The following is an 18,149-nucleotide window of genomic DNA, read 5'->3' as shown; positions in this document are numbered from 1 at the left end:
GGGCTAGGGGCTCTAGCTGCCCTTTTCATGCGTAGGGAGCTTAGACAACTGCCTTTCCATGTTAGAACTGACATGAGAGGCACAAGAGCAGCACGCCAGCCTCTGAAGAGTTTTTATTTATTCACAATTGTTCTGCACTTTACCCCTATGCCGCGTATGAAGTCTAGAACTGCAGTTACAAATGAACAAGCAGCAAATCACAGACACATGTGCAAGGTGCAAAGTAACCTAGTGGTACGAGACTGCCTACAACAGAAAGTTACATTTTTAAAAGAAGCATAAAGGACAAAACTAGAGTTCTTTCTCCAGAGTCCAGTCTGCCCTATGGAAGAAAACAGGTAACTTCAGTAGGTTTTAGATAACTTGGCCAAAACTCAGATACTAAGAGGCCACTTTTAACACAGATGTCTCTAGGGAAGACTGACTTTACAAATTCCACCAAAGACAAGATTTGAACAAGAGCTGGAAAGTGGTAGGTTCCCTTCTTAGCTCTGGTGGTTGCAAAGAATGGTAACAAGTCAGTATACACAAAAGCTCATTTCCCTGTAAGTATCAGAGTGAGCAAGCAGGCAAGAAATCACTATTACAGAGCCTCAGATGCTCCTTCCAGCTCTGGTGCCTAGAGGAAAGAAAACAGAGCAGAAAAGACAGATCTGAAGAACTGACCAGGGAAGCTTGAAAGTTTTTATTGGGCCAACATCTGTTAGTGAGAAGGCAAAGAAGTTACCTCGCCCATTGTGTCCCCCTACTATAAAAATCTGGGTTTGGGGAATTTAGTCTTTTAGACCCAATCTTCATGCACAGCTGCTGGCCACCAGTACTGTTGGTTCCAAGCAGTTACTGAAAACCTAAAATAGAGAAAGGGATCCCTGTACCATTTAAGACTTCAGTCTGAACACTGACTAAAGCAATTATGTTTTTCTTTATTGAACAAAATCAGAGCTTTTTTTTGTAGTCATTCCGTATTCTTACCACCACCTTTGGCAACCAGTAAAGTAAAAAAAAGTCAAGGTCCTTCTGCCCTTTTATAAAATGAACATTTAAAAAACCAAACGATCTATTCCCCAAAACGGGAAGATTTCTCAAGCACAGTTTATCATCGCCAATGATTTGCATCCTTGAGGCTTCAGTGACATTCCCAAGAAAACATTAGCCATCCTGCTGCTGAATGAAAGGGTTTGGGATAGCCTCCATTCCATCCTGTGGACAGATAAGAACCACAGATGTTCCTCTGCAAACCACAAGTCCCAGCTGACGGGTGTCCTCTGTTAGTTTGTATTGGTCATCTGGATCTGGAAAAAAAAACACCCAGGAATGCTTAGGGTTACAGTAGCAGATTAAAGAAAAGAAATAGAATTCAGCCAGCTTCAAAGACTTAGCCAGTACCTCCCCCTTCGTTCCTCTGAATTTTAAAGAGCAGCAGTTAAATGTCTCTATCTTTCTTCATAGGACTGGAAGGGACCTCAAGGGTACGTCTACACCATTATGTGGAGCTCAAAATAAGCTAACGTAATTTGAGCCATGCAAATTATGTAGCTTATTCTGAGACCGTGCCAAATTTCAGAACAGAGCGCTATTCCGGCATCTTCCTTATTCTGTGCAACGAGGTTTACAAGAAGCCAGAATAAGCCAGCTGTTATTTCGGAATAATGGGTGTGTGTTAAGATGCGCACAACGCTGTTTTGGGATAATGGACGTTACCCTGAAATAGCGTCACTGTGCAGACTTACCCCAAGAGGCCATCTAGTCCAGTCTTCTGCCCTCATGGCACGACTAAGTATTAGTCTTATAATTTTTTATTCCTGTTAGTAACTCTTGATACTCACTTTAATATCAAAAGAAAAGAATAATAAACTCATATGCATATTAACCATTCTCCTAAAATCTTTACAACATTAGCAGGAGTTTAAGTTCTAAGGGCTTGTGATCTTTGAATGACCCATTTTCAGGAATTTCAGGTGATTGAGGGCTGGGCTGTATCTAATTATCCTCAGGATCTCAGAACCTGTAGGAATTCAAGAGTTCACGAAAAAGACCCCTCAAACTAATACAAAAAAGCCTGGAGAAGTAGGTTATAAAAAACTGGTTGATTAATAAGGAATGTGTGTTATGGCGAATGGGTTGTGTAATGGAGGAACGAATAACCACGGAAAGAGGTTTTAAATCATAGAGAGCCGTTTGCCAATTTAGCAATAGTGAGAAGACTGAAGATTCCTTTTTACTCAGTCAGGTACACAGAGAAACAGAAAAAATTCTGTAAGTAATTAGAAAAACCAGAATAAAATCATAAAATTATTGTGGGAAAGTATTCTCCCCTCCCCAACAATGCGTTTTTGATCTCACAACTCTCACAAAACCAGGTCTTGAAAGTCAGGTTAGGGAGGGCAGATCATCAGCAACCTACAAAGAGGGAGAGAAGAGAACAGCATAGGCCAAGTCTTACCATTACCACATTGGTGGAAGGGGTCTGTTCTTTTTGTATTCTGCATCGTACTGTAGAAATCTCTGATCTCGTGATTTAATAATTCCATTCAAGCCTGTTATTTGACTATCTTGACTCATTACTAACTTCAAATAGGCAACATACCTTAAAATGAAGCTGCACATACCCTGTGCGATGACAATGAGTGTGTGTAATTATCTTGTACAAGGTATGTCCGGTAAGGGATCACTTGAAAACTCATAATTGGCTTGTTGTCAGTGTCCTAATAAAACGTGTGTAACAACATTGCATGTGAAGTTACAAGAGTGTATTGATTTCACTGCACGGTGTCATTAACACATGTTCCTAACTGAGGCTGGCAAACAGGTCTGTCTCAAACAAAGGAATATGTGCTTTGTTTAATTTGCATTTGAGCAATAATTAGAGTCATCTTGCAGGAAGAGTGGACAAAAACCTTCTACGGGTGAGGAAGAGCAGGAGGAGACATCCTTTCCCTAGACCAGTGTTTCTTAAACTTTAAGACGACCAAGGAATACCAAACAATAATTAATTATTTTTTTTTAAAGGAACACCAAGGATTTTTTTGTTGTGCCAAAAAAAAAAAAAAAAAAAAAAAGCAGGGGGAGTAATTGAGAGGAAAAAAAAGGCGGCCATTTTGAACTCTCTTGTTCTCCGTGGCAAACCTCCGAATGCCTCGCGGCACACCGGTGTTCCCAAAACACAGTTTAAGAAACACTGCCCTAGACAGTCTCTTGGTTCTCAGCTGGAAACATGTCCCAAGAGGGGGACTAACTACAAAAAGGAGGCGGTATCTAGTCTCTGCCCATCAATTCACTGTACAGAAAGGAAGAAAGGAAGCAGCCAATGAGCAGGAAAAGGGGTCCTAATTAAGAAGTTTGGTCAATCAGACTGCTGAGAGCATGTGGTGAGAAAAGCTTTGCTCTGAATGTACCAATTTAAGCCATGTACCATTGCAACTTTTATTCATTACTTACAATTTATCTCTTTGTAGTCGAGTGCATGTAAGAAACTTATTTTGCTGTTTTATCTAATTCAGTGTTCACACCCAAGTGCCAGTGAAACTCCATTTGGGATAACCAGGTGTGGGCCTATTATTCCAATTAAAAAAATACAGACTTTATATTTCCTTAGGAGAGGTCTGGGAAATACAAGAGATATATTCATGGGGGAAGTCTACAACTGGTAATGCATTGGGGTCACCCAACAGTGGAGCTGCAGCAAGCACACAGACATAAATTGGAGGGGGTGCATGCTGCAGACAGTTTGCGATTAGTCCTTTGCTGCTGTAGCTTCTAGTCTGGACTAACGAGCACGCCAGATTAGCCAGCATGGACTGTATTCTAGGTACATCCAAACTTGTCAAATAAAATATCACAAACAGAAAAAGGAAACATTGACAGTAGTGAATACAGATCAGACATTAAGAACTGTAACAACCTGATAAGGGAGACAAAGACAAGTTTTAAAAAAAAAAAACCTATGAGTTAAACAATAAGGAGGAGTTTTAAAAATATATGTTATGAAGAAAGAATCCTCAAAAGTGTACTGGTCCATTATTAGACAGAAGTGGTAGAATTACTACAGGCAGAAACATTCAATAAATATTTGTTCTGTATTTGGTCAAAACACAGATGATGCAGTCTTATTAACTAGTGTTTAAATAGTATTAAATCTTTGTTTCACAAAGCTCTCTGGAAGATGTTAACAGTAGAGCATTCATATAATGTGCATGTAAGTTTTAAAAGAGCTGGCTGAGGAGCTGCTGGACTATCAATGTTGATTTTTAGTAAGTCTTGGCGCCTGCAGAAGTTCCAGAATTCTAGAAGTTAATAAATATGGTGACAATTTTTAAAAATGGTGAATGGATGACCTGGGTATGTGTCAGGGTGGCATGCTACTGATTTGTGTAAGAGTTTGACTTGTATCTCTGGAAGAGATTTGACACTAGTCTGACTAGACCGCATCAGATACAGGTAGGAGAACAGTCTTTTGTCTGGATATTGCAACATCCAATGCCATACCTTTCTGTAGTCACCACATTTGGCAATTGCTTTTAGCATTTCACAGATTTATTTTTCAATCTACTTTTGAAAAATATAACGTTAGCCTAAATAAAACATTGGCCGACAGGAAAGATGATACTTTGTGACATAATAAACACTCCTACTTTTGAACTTATGTTAGACAGGTCATGAGCATCATGCTGTATCATGAAAGACAATGTAATGCTCACATCATAGCAAGTTTTGTTTTTAAACAAAAAGAGGAAGCAAGGGATAGTGTAGTGGATAATCTGCTTGTGACTGATGGTAATTTTACAAGAGTGCCCTCATAAGACAGCTAAGACTGGAATTTCCGAAGAAAACTAATTGAGTATCAGTAGGCGCTGTGTGTTTAACTCTATTAGGCTTCTTTGAAAATGCAAGCCTGACGGGTTAAAGGATGGGAGGAAGGGGAGAGTAATATCAGGCAATTAGCTGCTGTGAATCAGTGTAGTAAGGTGATCTGCCCCTTAGCACTGGCTCCTGGTTATTCACTTGGAGACTAGTGTGTTTGAATCCATGACAATACAAAAATCAAAGCTTTCAGCTGGCATGCTACATACCTCTCATATATTCAATTGTGCCATCGAGCACAAGGTTTAGAAGAGGATCGAATCCTTTCAAAACTCCGCTAGCTGAAGAACACACAAAAAACAGTTAGAAAAAAAATATTGTTTTTTACAAGACTGCAGTAACAGGAAGAAAAATCCCAAAGCAAGATGTAAAAGAATGACAAGTTCCTAGATTCTAACCCCCTTCCCCACCCCCTACCAGAATGGGGAACCAAATTGGAGCATCCACCAAAAAATGCTTGGTCTGGGAGAGAGAGGGAATGGAGAATGCCCTTTTCATTATGTTAAGATGTCCTTAGTGACAACAACATTATACAACTTGCTTCTAAAACTTACAAGATTTTCAAATAATTAAGCAAAGAAAAAGCCATTTCTACTAGTGAAACTTTTACATTTTTGTTGTGTGGTCTGTAGATTAGCACCACCTTTCATTCAGAAAATTAACTGCCCATGGATCTACTGGAGCAAAAAAGTAGTTTAATACAAGTCCGAGTGGATTGTGTGTGGGCTGATATAACGAAAATCTGAAAATGTAACAACAAAGACATCGCAAAGTCCCCCCCAAACAGACCAACACATCCCATGTAAGCTCTTGTGGCATGGGCATTGCTTTCATGTGTTTATATTGTAAAGAGTCAAGTACCTTGCTCATGCAAAAGTACGTAAAATGATGATTTTGCAAGGCTTGCAATGAACACATTAGGCAGGATCACGTGGATTAATATACCAACCTTGAAAAAGCCTTTTACCATTTGTAGTAGCATGACTAGGTGTGACGTAGTGGGGGTACCTGGCTGGTTTCTATGCTGCTGGCTCTGGGGTAACCCCCACTGGCTGCCGTGGGTACCACGACCCAGCAAAACAGGATGAGTCACTATGCAAACCAGTATGGCCAGACACCCCCCATGGAGAGGAACAAAGGAAGGTGGAATGCTGCCCTGGCTGGGGGGCAGGGCTGGAAGAGAGTTAGTTAGTTGCTAGCTGGGAGCATGGAGGAGACAGCCTAGGGAAAGGGGCTGGAGTTTAGGGCCCAGTCTCCCCCATCTCAAGGGGGCCTGAGGCATCCTAGCCCAGCTCTGTGACCAGATTACATCTGTGCTGTGCTGTATCCTGGAGAGGCAATAAACTTCCTCTATTCCACCGGCTGGTGCAGTCTGTTTGTGCCATTTCGGGGTGCAGGAGACGGGGGACCCCCAACGCGCCGTCACACTAGGGATCCTGGACACTGTGCTAAGACTGCATTGTGCTAGGCCAGTGGTCCCCAACGCGGTGCCCGCGGGCGCCATGGCGCCCGCCGGGGCATTTGTAGGCGCCCGCCGACAACCCGGGCTGGCCCCGCCCCCGGCGCACTGGAAGTGCCGGCCCCAGGTGCGCGACACTCACCGGCGCCTGGTGCGCGGCGCTCTGGCGGCCCCAGCCCCGGGGCACATGCGGGCGCGCGGCACCGGTGCCGGCCCCAGGCACGCAGCTCGGGCGGCGGCGCCAGCCCCGGGGAAAAGGGGAAAAAGTAAATGTTTTGATACTGTATGAGAGATGATAGTAAGACCCAGGACAGGCTGCAAAAGTGAAGACAAGATGTTTGATGTGTTAAGAAAAGGGGAGGAACAGTGAAGGGACGCAAAGAGGGGAAGCTGGATGGGACAACGGTCTTGCAGCAACATTCTAAATGGACAGAGGGCAAGACAAACTGTCAAGGAGAGAAAAGGATGCTGCAGTAATTGAGACGAGAGCCTGGACCAGAGTCTGAGCTGCTTGGATGCATACAGCTGGTAAGGCCGTATCTTAACTGCTTTGCGCATATAGTCTCCAATATACAGATACATCACCTAGATACAAAACACTTAGAAGTCATAGTAAAAAATGATGGGCCTGTGACAGGTGGTGATGGTGCTTGCAGTGACAGAGAAAGAAGGTGACAGGAGAGGGTTAAGAGCCCTGTTAACCATGCTGGACTTGAAGGATGGATGGCTAGACATCCATGGGGAGATGGCAGAGATATAGGCAGAGATTTTAGTTTGAAAAGAAGAACAACATAGAGAGCGACAAGGAGTCCTGTAACACCCTATAGACTAACAGATGTATTGGAGTATAAGCTTTCGTGGGCGAAGATCCACTTCGTCAGATGCATGTAGTGGAAATATCCAGAGGCAGGTATAAATATGCAGACCAGAATCAGGCTAGAGATAACAAGGTTAATTCAATCAGGGAGGATGAGGCCCACTTCTAGCAGCTGATCTGGAGGTGTGAATATCAAGAGAGGAGAAGCTGCTTTTGTAGTTAGCTAGCCATTCACAGTCTTTATTTAATCCTGAGCTGATGGTGTCAAACTTGCAGATGAACGGTAGCTCAGCAGTTTCTCTTTGAAGGCTGATCTTGAAGTTTTTTTGCTGCAGGATGGCTACCTTTAGATCTACTATTGTGTGTCCAGGGAGACTGAAGTGTTCTCCTACAGGTTTTTGTATACTGCCATTCCTAATATCTGATTTGTGTCCATTTATTCTTTTATGTAGGGATTGTCCAGTATGGCCGATGTATATACCTAGATTGAATTAACCTCATTATCTCTAGCCTGATTCTGGCCTGCATATTTATACCTGCCTCTGCATATTTCCACTACATGCATCTGATGAAGTGGGTCTTTGCCCACAAAAGCTTATGCCCCAATACATCTGTTAGTCTATAACAGTGGTCCCCAATCTGTGGAGGTGGCCGGGCGCCAGGGGGCGTGGCCGTTCGCCCGCCGGGCGCCAGGGGGCGGGGGCGTGGCCCCCCCCATAGCCGCGTGCCCCCCCCCCATAGCTGCGCCCGGGGCCGGCGCTCCCCCCTCCTCCAAGCGCCCGGGGCCGGCGCCCCCCCCCGCCCCCCGGTGCCCCCTCCCCCCCAAGCTCCGTGCCCCGGGGCAGGCGCCCCCCCCCTCCAAGCGCCGGGGGCCGGGGCTGGCGTCCCCCGCCCCAAGCGCCGCGCGCCCGGGGCCAGGCCAGCCCCGAGCACGTGGCGGGCGCACACGAATGCCCCTGCGGGCGCCATGGCGCCCACGGGCACCGTGTTGGGGACCACGGGTCTATAAGGTGCTACAGGACTCCTTGTCGCTTTTGCAGATCCAGACTAACATGGCTACCACTCTGAAAGTAGAGAGGTAGCTCTCAGAGTCAGCATAGAGAAAGTAGCTGAATTTGTGTTTGCAAATGAGACAATTCAGAGATAAACTGTGTTGGGAGACAAGAAAGGGACCAAAAAGACAGCCCTTTAGAAATCCTCCCTCCCCTACTGGGGGGTAGGAATGAAGATCACCCAATGGACACGAAGGAGCAATTAGAGAGGTGGAAGGAGAACCAGAAGAGCACAAGGACTTAAAAAAAACCCAAACAAACATGGTCAACTGTGCCCAAGGTAGTGGGTAAAGTTAAGGAGCAAGAGGACAGAGTACCAGATGTGAGCTTTGGCTAGGAAAAATCCATTAGAGATTTTGGAGAGAGCAATTTCGACTGAGTGGAAGGGGTGGAAGCCTGACTGGAGAGTCTTGGATTGAATGGAGAGGACCTTCAGGCAGCAATTGCAAACAGGCATTCAATGAGCTTAGAGAGGGACAGAAGAGAAACAGAGCAGTCACTGGAGAAGCAAGTGGAGACAAGAGTGATATTTTTAAGATGGAAGAAACTGATATTTGCTTGGTGAGGCAAGAGAACCAGAAGAGAGTCAGGGGTTAAGTAGAAGAATAAGGGGTGGGAGGAGGTAATAAGAGTGACCAGCAGGGAGATCACAGGATGCATTGGTGTTACTGGAGTACATGGGAGGAATTTAGGAGACAAAAAGCAGTTAGGATTACAGCTGTGGGATTCATTATGTTGCCAATGAATTATGATTTGCAAACCCGCATCATTTAATTTAAAACCTACCTTCCCTACCACCTTGGAATTTTACTCGAATCGTTTTGTCAATATACTTTGAGAGATCCAAGATGCTCTCTTTCTTTTTCTTCTCTTTATCCTAAAGAAAAGGCAGAGTGACATAACTAAAAAGTAAATTGGAATCCTCTCTTGGTTCCATGTTTAATAATTAATAATACATGATTAAGCGTTAGACAGACAGTGCCAGAATGCCCTGCTTAATTACAAGCGTGGGAGTCAGCATCGCCTAGAGGTGCCTTCAAATGACGGATTAGCCAGAGAAGCTGAGCATCCCCATAAACGACCTTTGTTTGGATCTAGATGGCCCGAAGGCCTCGCAGGATGCAGCTTCATTAGCCAGGCCCGTCAAATCAAAGGTGGCTGGAGGGGAGGGGCGGGGCGGGGGTGCAGGCGGCCCCCAGGGGAACAGAGGGGGCGAGGGAGCACCCAGGCCTGGCAGAGGCACGGGGGGGGGGGGCGCACAGGAACGCTCGGGAGTCAAGGCAGGACGCCAAAAGCCCCCCCCCCCAGCCCGGGGGGCGAGAGAAGCCCCCCCCGCGAACCGCACAACAGCCGGGGGGGGCCTGGCCCAGTAAAACCCGTCTCCAAGCGGAGCCCCCCCCGCACGCTCGGCCCGGGGGGGGGCCCGCTCCCGCTCCCCCTCCCCGCTTCCGGTCCTGAGCCAAAGGCTCGCGCCAGGGCCCCGGCGCTGACCGCCAGGCCCGAAACTCACCGCCATCTTGCGCGTGCCAAGCTCCCCCGCCCTCTTGCGCTTTCACCCCGCCACTTCCGGAGGAGGGGGGGGGGGTCACGGCCCTGCCCTCTGATTGGCCGCTGCGCCCCCTCGCAGAGGCGGGACTTCCGGGCGGAGGGGCCGGGTTGCTGGGTAACGGGCCCTGCTCCGGGACAATAGGGGCGGTGGCGGGATGGTGGCGGCGCTGGCGAGCCGGGTCCGGCCCGGGCTGCTGTTGCTGCTGGTCAGCCAGGTGAGTCCCCCGCGGGCCTGGGCCCCGCCCCGCCCGCTCCGACGTGCCCGGCCCCGGGCCCCGCTGGGAGAGCGAGCGCGGCCTTGGAGGTGCGGGCCCGGGCCGTGCTGGGGGGAGCGCGGCCCCGCTAGTCGCTGCAGCCCGAGGGAAGCGACGTGCCCGGTAGCCGGCCGCCTGCGCTGGCATTTCCCGGGGCTGGACTCCACCGCTGCGCCCGCGCCCTAGCGCTCCCCCAGTCCGCACGTGCCCCGCTAGGCCGGAGTGAAGACTCCTCCGCCCGCCGGCGTGGGGCTGGTGTTGGCCCAGACGCAGGGTTTGGGGCGGTCTTGCTGCTTTCGTTGCAAACGGACAAGAAAGGCCCCGGCTTCCCTGGGGAGCTCGTGGCTGGGAGCCCGGATCGGAAGCTGGGGCCGCTTTGGGCCCTTCTCTCAGCTGGGAGGCAGAGCCACTGCTGGGAGCCCAACAGCCTTGGCAGGGAGCTGTCAGTGGGGCTGAGAGACTGGGCTCCCAGCTCCCCACACTGCCCCTCCTAGGCTGGTGGAAGCACTCCTGATTAGGGCATATGCCACTGGCTCAAGGAGGGTGGTATGGACGTGCACCATCACTGTAAGCTGACTTGATATGTCCGTTTCGATTTGTAGTATAGGACATACCATTTAGCATTGACAAAACTGTGACTTCCTCATAGTTCCTGAAAACAGCTTTCTCTTCCCATTCATAGGAGTCTTTACCAGTATACTCTGCAGAAAAGGGGGTGTGGATCAGAATACTTAATCGTGCATAAGCACCAAGTGGACATTTTTTCTTGATGTTATCATGTGTCCTGAAATTCTCAGTCTTTGTTAAATTTTCTAACAGGCACCAGCTTGCTTTCTCTCATGTTACCCCTCATGTTCGGAAGGACTTTCCCCAAAAAATCTGCACAACAAACTTATTATTCTCCTACAAAACCCCCTTAAAAATACTCCTTTGCTGTGGTGCCTACAAAAAATAAACTTGCCAATGGTTATGTTGCTGATGTGTTGAGACCACTGCTTAGGTAACTAGTGGTGTCCCCTAGGGGTGTGTCCTGGGACCAATCCTATTCAACTTATTTATACATGATCTGGAGAAAAGGATTAACAGTGAGGTGGGAAATCTTGAGCAATTTAGTATCATCTGCAAGTTAATTAAGACCAAAGCAGACTGTGAAGAGCTTCAAAAAGATCTCACCAAACTAAGTGTCTGGGCAACAAAATGGCACATGAAATTTAATGTTGATGAATGTAAAGTAATGCACATTGGAAAAAATAATCCCAAATATACGTATAATATGTTGGGGACTAATTTAGCTACAGCTACTCAAGAGAAAGATCTTGGAGTCATTGTAGATAGTTCTCTAGAAACATCCACGCAATGTGCAGTAGCAGTCAAAAAAGCAAACAGGATGTTAGGAATCATTAAAAAAGGGATAGAGAATAAGACAGAGAATATGTTATTGCCCTTATATAAATCCACGGTATGCCCACATCTTGAATACTGCATATGGATGTGGTCACCTCATCTCAAAAAAGATATCCTGGCATTGGAAGAGGTTCAGAAAAGGGGGAAAAAAAGATTAGGGGTTTGGAATGGGTCCCATATGAAGAGAGATTAAAGAGACTTGGACTTTTCAGCTTAGGAAAGAGGAGACTAAAGGGGGTTATTATAGAGGTCTATGAAATCATGCCTGGTGTGGAAAAAGTAAATAAGGAAAAGTTATTTACTTGTTCCTATAATAGAAGAACTAGGGGTCACCAAATGAAATTAATAGGTAGCAGGTTTAAAACAACAAAAGGAAGTTTTTCTTTACTCAGTGCACAATCAACCTGTGGAACTCCTTGCCAGAGGATTTTGTGAAGATTAGGACTTTAATGGGGTTCAAACAAGAGCTCAGTAAGTTCATGGAGGTTAGGTCCATCAATGGCTATGAGCCAAGATGAGTAGGAAAGGTGTCCCTAGCCTCTATCTGGAAATGGATGACAGGAGAGGGATCGTGTGATGATCACCTGTTGTGTTTACTCCTGGAGCATCTGGCATTGGCCACTGTCTGCAGACAGGATACCAGGCTAGATGGATCTTTGGTCTGACCCAGTATGGCTGGTCTTATGTTCTTATTTTATTTTCTCTGTTTTCTTGTATTCACCTACCACCTGTCTGTAACCATTTGTTGTCTCTTGTCTTGTACTCAGACAAGTCTGGGCAAAATAGAGCCTGCAGATGCTGCGGGGAGCCTGAGGCAGGCTTCCCGCTTATAGAATCATAGAGCTGGAAGAGACCTCAGAGGTCATCGAGTCCAACCCCCTGCCCAAAGCAGGACTAAATCAACCCAGCCAGGGATTTGTCAAGTTGAGACTTAAAAACCTCTAGGGATAGAGATTCCACCACCTCCCTAGATAACCCATTCCAGTGCTTCACAGCCCTCCTAGTGAAATAGTCTTCCCTAATATCCAACCTAGACCTCTCCCACTAACTTGAGACCATTGCTCCTTGTTCTGCCATCTGTCACTACTGTGAACAGCATCTCTCCATCCGCTTTGGAACCTCCATTCAGGAAGTTGAAGTCTGCTATCAAATCTCCTCTCACTCTTCTCTTCTGCAGCCCAAACAAACCCAAATCCCTCAGTCTCTCCTCATAGGTCATGCACTCTAGCCCCCTAATCATTTTGGTCACTCTCTGCTAGACCTTCTCCAGTGCGTCCACATCCTTTCTATAGTGGGGGGAGGAATAGCTGAGTGTTTTGAGCCTTGGCCTGCTAAACCCGTGGTTGTGAGTTTAATCCTTGAGGGGGACATTTAGGGATCTGGGACAAATCTGTCAGGGATGGTACTTGGTCCTGCCATGAGGGTAGGGGATTGGACTCAATGACCTCTCAAGATCCCTTCCAGTTCTGTGAGAGAGGATGGCAGATGGATGACTCAGTCCCTCTTAGGAGGGAGTCCCCAACCACCACCACCCATCTTTTTCTTTTGCCTCACCTCACCCGCATGTTGCTCAGAAATGCGGCTGTGGGGTGATTTTACTTTAAAACCTGAGCCCGGAGGGGGAAGGATTTAGGAACTGCTTTCGCCCCCAGTGCAATCCTATTGACTGGCTTCTGGCCTGTATTTCCCCTCAGTGGTCCAGCAAGTACCCATTCTCAAGCATCCAGCTCCCCAGCTGTTGCCTTTCTCGGTAGAGATCCTTGTTTCTCTCTCCTTTGTGACTGGAATATTTCCAGGCTGCTTAGTTTCTTGTCTTCCCTGTGTATTTTCTAGGACAGACAGGTGTGCTCAAGGACAAGTGTAATTGCAACAAATGTTACCCTCCACCACGCTACCCGTGCAAGCCTACTTTAGTCCTAAGGTGAAAAGCATTCTAGAGAGAACATTTAAAAATAACAGAACTAGGGATGTTAAATTGCATTGAATCTACTAGTCGATAAGGGGGGAAACTGCAGAACTAACCCTGTTGTTGGCTCTGTCTTTTAAATGTATTAAGATCCACCAGACTTGTCCCTGGTCCCGCGCTGTGCCTCTGCCTCCCCTGCTCCCTGCAGAGATGGTGCTGGGGAAAACCAGCTATTAAGCCGACTTCCCCCCGGCTCCTGCTCCCCATCCTTGCTGCCTCTGATAGAGGCAGCGGTGTGGGGGAGTAACTAATCAAGTCACTACTTGACTATACAATACGCTTATGCTTACATCCCTAAACAGAATCCACGTGCATGCTATTGAACTTAACAGAATAACCTGCAATTCTAACATGGATTCTGGCAGGAACAATCCTTCAAACTCACACTCAAGAAATTCCTGGTGGTTGCAACTTCAGTTCCAAACAAGCACCCAGTCCTCCTAACACTTTCCCTCTGATGCACTGCTAACTGAGGAAAAGCCTATTCTTGCTTATAGACCACCCCCCAACCTGAAACGAATTCTTTCCGGTCACTATGCTACACAACCACATCATAATTATCCAGGAACCCAGCCCTGCAATCAGCCGTGGTGCCAACTCTGCCCACGTATCTATACAAGCAATTCATCACTGGAGCCAACAACATAAGCTACCAAATCACAGGCTCATTTAACTGCACATCCAGTAATTTGATCTATGCCATTAAATGCCAGCAGTGTCCCACTGCTATATATATTGGACAAACTGGATAGTCCCTATGGGAAAGAATCAATGGACACAAATCAGATATATGTAGAGGGAACATACAGAAACCTGTTGGAGGTTTCAATCTACCTAATCACTATTTAAAAGATCTCCAGGTGGCTATCTTGTCACAGACCAATTCTGCAAGCCAAATACACAGACAGGTGTTGGAATTACAATTCATCCACAAATTCAGTTCTCACACTGATGACCTCCTCAGTTGACATAACGGATGGCTGGGACATTATCAACGTAACATTCAGTGAAGGTGCCAATAGCTCTTTGTCTGTGTAGATTCTTGGGTTATTACCCTTCCTATCTAATTGCTATGTTATGACTATAGCTTCTTTTAACTATCCAATCTTTAGGTGCTTATAGGTTACCAGTTCTGCCTACTTGTTTTTCCCTTTGATATTTTCATACCCTCTGCTCCTTTCCTACCCCCTTCCTTTTTTTCCTGTCCTCTTCCTTCTCCCCTATTTATTTTGGGTTTGCACATCCTAAACTCAAAACACCAGTCATCTGAAGAAGTGGGCTGTGCCCATGAAAGCTCATGATCCCATCTACATGTTTTGTTAGTCTATAAAGTGCTAGCAGACCATTTGTTGTTTTTTAAGTTTATCCTATACAGACTAACTCGGCTACCCCCTGAAGCTTCCTAATTTAATCAAGTTTATCTGCATTCTGTAAGATTTGATCAGGAAATTACATGATATTGTCACTGTGTCACAGGACCTTGTTTCACCAGCAGTTCTTTTCAATTGCTTGCTGCTCAGAGTACCATGTCTTCAACTTCTGACATTTAAATTCAAGGCAGGATCTGTTTTACTTCATACTATTCTCTGAACATCCATAACAAGTATATATAAAAAAAATTCTAACTGCCAGCCTTTCAGATTCTTCCAGAAGTCCTAGAATCAAGCTCAATTATTACCTACTTATGCATCATCATCATCATCACCACTTTTCAAAAGGACCTGCAATTTAAAAGTCTCAGAGGGGGAGCCGTGTTAGTCTGTAACTTTAAAAACGAGTATTCCTATAGCACTTTAGAGACTAACAAACTGTTGAGCAATCTGTCCTTCCTAGGTATTTACAGCATGTTAATCTGTTAATGAGATTGCTATTATAAATAAGTTTCTCTACTTAGCACTTTCTGTTCCAGGGTCTCAAATGCTTTGCACCCAGCACTGTATTAAACCTGCAAATAGCTAGATGGTCTCATTTTTTAAAGTGATAGAAATGTAACCATGTTAGTCTGGTGTAGCTGAAACAAAATACAGGACTATGTAGCACTTTATAATAAACCATCTTGTTAGTCTTTAAAGTGCTACATAGTCCTGTATTTTGTTTCATTTTTTAAAGATGGGGAAAACAGGTACAAAGAGATTAAATGATCTGCCCCAGGCCTCACAAGAAGCTTGTGGCAGAACTAAAAATAGAACTGCAAATTTATTAATCCCAATCCTTTGCTTTAATGACAAGACTGTTTCCAATGAGTTAGTGTTTGTGCATCAATTCAAGATTGTAAATTGAACACCTTTCAGCTGTTAAGTTCTGTTTTGAAGCCTGAGATCTGTGACTTTGGGAAGATACTGCCATTGTCTTTTTCTAAGATGAATGTTGTCAAATTCTGAATCAATTTCTTCATCCTTAACTGAAGTTTCCATGGATCATGCACAACAGCAGAGGACCAAATCATGTAAATAATCCAAAACTGGATGAGCAGATTGCTTTTGTCACACACACACACACACACACACACACACACACACACACACACACACACACACACACACACACACACACACACGTGTGCATGCTCCTTACAACTCTTTCTGTCTCTTGGGATCTCAGAGTACTACTTGTAGATGGTGAGCGGACACAGTGTAAATTCTCAAGCTGCAATTTGTGTGGTTTGATCAAAGTCAGGTACAGATCAAGTACTATTGATTCACTTGAAAGCATCAGAAATATTTATATGGAAATCAGTTAAAAGGCAACAGCAAAAAGGAACAATATATGGAGTTTGAGTCTGAGTTATGGTAGGCTGTGGAGTACTTTCAGTATGGGAAGATATGGTGTCAGTTAGTACTAATCTTAGTGGAAGTGACCCTAAAACTTTTTTTTAACCTCATTGGAATAATGGAGCTAGCCATAGGGTCAGAAGTCACCCGTCTGGTGTCCTGACCGGGATCTTGCTCTGTCCAATGATAACTGTTCAGCTGGGACTTCTCATCTTAGAAAAGAGGCAACTCAGGGGTATGATAAAGGTCTATAAAATAATGACAGGTGTGGAGGAGGTGGGTAAGGAAAAGTTATTGACATGTTTCCATAACATAAGAACTAAGAGTCACCAAATGAAATTAATAGGTAGCAGGTTTAAAACAAGCAAAAGGAAGTACTTTTTCATGCAATACAGTCAACTTTGCCAGAGGATGTTGTAAAGATCAGGACTTTAGTTCTTTTTTGAATCCTGTTAGATACATTCATGGAGGATAGATCCATCAAAGGCAATCTCCATTAATTTTAAATTTTTACAGCCAATCTCCTAGAACTGGAAGGGACCTTGAAAGGTCATCAAGTCCAGTCCCCTGCCTTCACAGCAGGACCAAGTACCATCCCTGGCTATTAGATAGAATGGGCAAGAATGGTGTTTGTCAGAGGCTGGGAATGGGTGATGAGTGGGATCACTTGATGATTCCCTGTTTGTTCATTCCCTCTAGTGGCCACTGGCCACTGTCAGAAGACAAGATACTGGGCTAGATGGACCTTTAGTCTGACTCAGTATGGCCATTCTTATGCATGCATGTGCTTACATGTGTATATTTCCTTGACTAGGGCCCGCCGTGGATAGGGGCTACTCCAGCTACATTTGAATGCCCTTGTCTGCAGCAGGCCCTACGGGACTGAAGCAGTCCCCACCAGTTAACCAGAACTGGTAAGCATCAATTAAAGGTGATGCTTACTGGTTAACCAGTTAACCTTTCACATACCTAATGCTCCCAGTCACCCCTGTGGGACTCATCTGGGTCCTGTCTTGCATTGCCAGAACTTTACAAAAGGCAGTGTCCTGGGTGGTGGTGAATTGTGGGATGAAATACTGACCCAAGGGCACTGCACTCTGAATCAATACACGCATCACTGGTGAATATGCACATTATTGACACCAGGAACCAAGAGTGCATTTGCATAAGTGTTGTGCTAATTACAGTGACTGTTTGCTGATGTAATTTGAGTTCAAATAACTTTGATCTTGGGCTTTGTGACTTTCCATCACCTTCCAGGCACAGCAGTGCTCAGGCTCACCACCCCTTAGTTCCTTTGGGAAGTTCCTATTCTCTACAGCGGTGGTGTGAAGATTGATGCATTAAAGATTGTGACGCATTCAGATATCATAGAGGGGGCAGGGAGAGGGACTCAGTCTGTGTGCTGGTGAAAAAATATTTCCTTTTATAAGTTATGAATTTGTCACCTTTTAATGTTGTTGAATGGTCCCTTGTTCTTGTGTTACGAGATGGGGAGAACAGAGAAGCTCCCCATCTACTTTCATGAAACCATTTGTTATTTTATATATTTCTGTTATGTCCTCTGTTGTTAGTCTCCTTTCAGTTCCTATTTCGAGGGGAGATAAAATTTTCCATGCCCTTGATCACCCTTGTCTGAAACCTTTCTAATCCTATAATAGCCTTTTTGAAATGGGGTGACTAGGTCACACTACTGATTTTTATAATGGCATTACAGTCTGTTCTTTAGCCATCCCTTTTTGGGGCGGGGGAGGACCCACACTGAGTAGTGATCTACACTGAACTGTTTATAGTGATGCTCAGGTTCCATTGCTAAGTTGATATAATTAATGTAGCACCTGTGACTTTGGGTGCCCCTCAGTGCTAACTGGCCGAAGGTCCCCTGTACATTGTCATGAGGCCTGACACATTCGTTTTCCCCGATACACATTAGGACAACAGTGTATCTAAAAGATGTCATAGTTTTTAATTAAGTTAGTGCGGGTAAAAGCCAAGGAATTGAGACACAACCAAACCCC

The 18,149-nt window shown here is 45.4% G+C and overlaps 2 protein-coding genes across 3 annotated transcripts in view; one reads left to right on the top strand and one right to left on the bottom strand.

The window, feature by feature from the left end:
• Positions 1-95: 95 nt before the first annotated feature.
• LSM7 (LSM7 homolog, U6 small nuclear RNA and mRNA degradation associated) lies at positions 96-9,841 on the bottom strand. Its single transcript, XM_075903156.2, has 4 exons — positions 9,699-9,841; positions 8,975-9,065; positions 5,070-5,141; positions 96-1,292 (listed from the first exon to the last, which is right to left on the bottom strand). Exons 1-4 carry the CDS (start codon positions 9,702-9,704, stop codon positions 1,150-1,152), a joined length of 312 nt encoding a protein of 103 aa, XP_075759271.1. The 5' UTR covers positions 9,705-9,841; the 3' UTR covers positions 96-1,149.
• SPPL2B (signal peptide peptidase like 2B) overlaps positions 9,813-18,149 on the top strand; it is a 46,108-nt gene continuing 37,771 nt past the window's right edge. For both annotated transcript variants that reach the window (XM_075903153.2, XM_075903154.2), the window contains exon 1: positions 9,813-9,951. In XM_075903153.2, coding sequence (XP_075759268.1) covers positions 9,892-9,951 — 60 coding nt within the window. In that variant the 5' untranslated portion in view covers positions 9,813-9,891. The remainder of the gene's footprint in view (positions 9,952-18,149) is intronic.

This window comes from Pelodiscus sinensis, chromosome 32 (genome assembly GCF_052426305.1).
Source record: "Pelodiscus sinensis isolate ZL-2025 chromosome 32, ASM5242630v1, whole genome shotgun sequence".
Lineage (NCBI taxonomy): Eukaryota > Metazoa > Chordata > Testudines > Trionychidae > Pelodiscus > Pelodiscus sinensis.
The sequence above is the reverse complement of the archived record's forward strand: the minus strand, read 5'-3'. Positions and strand labels throughout refer to the sequence as shown.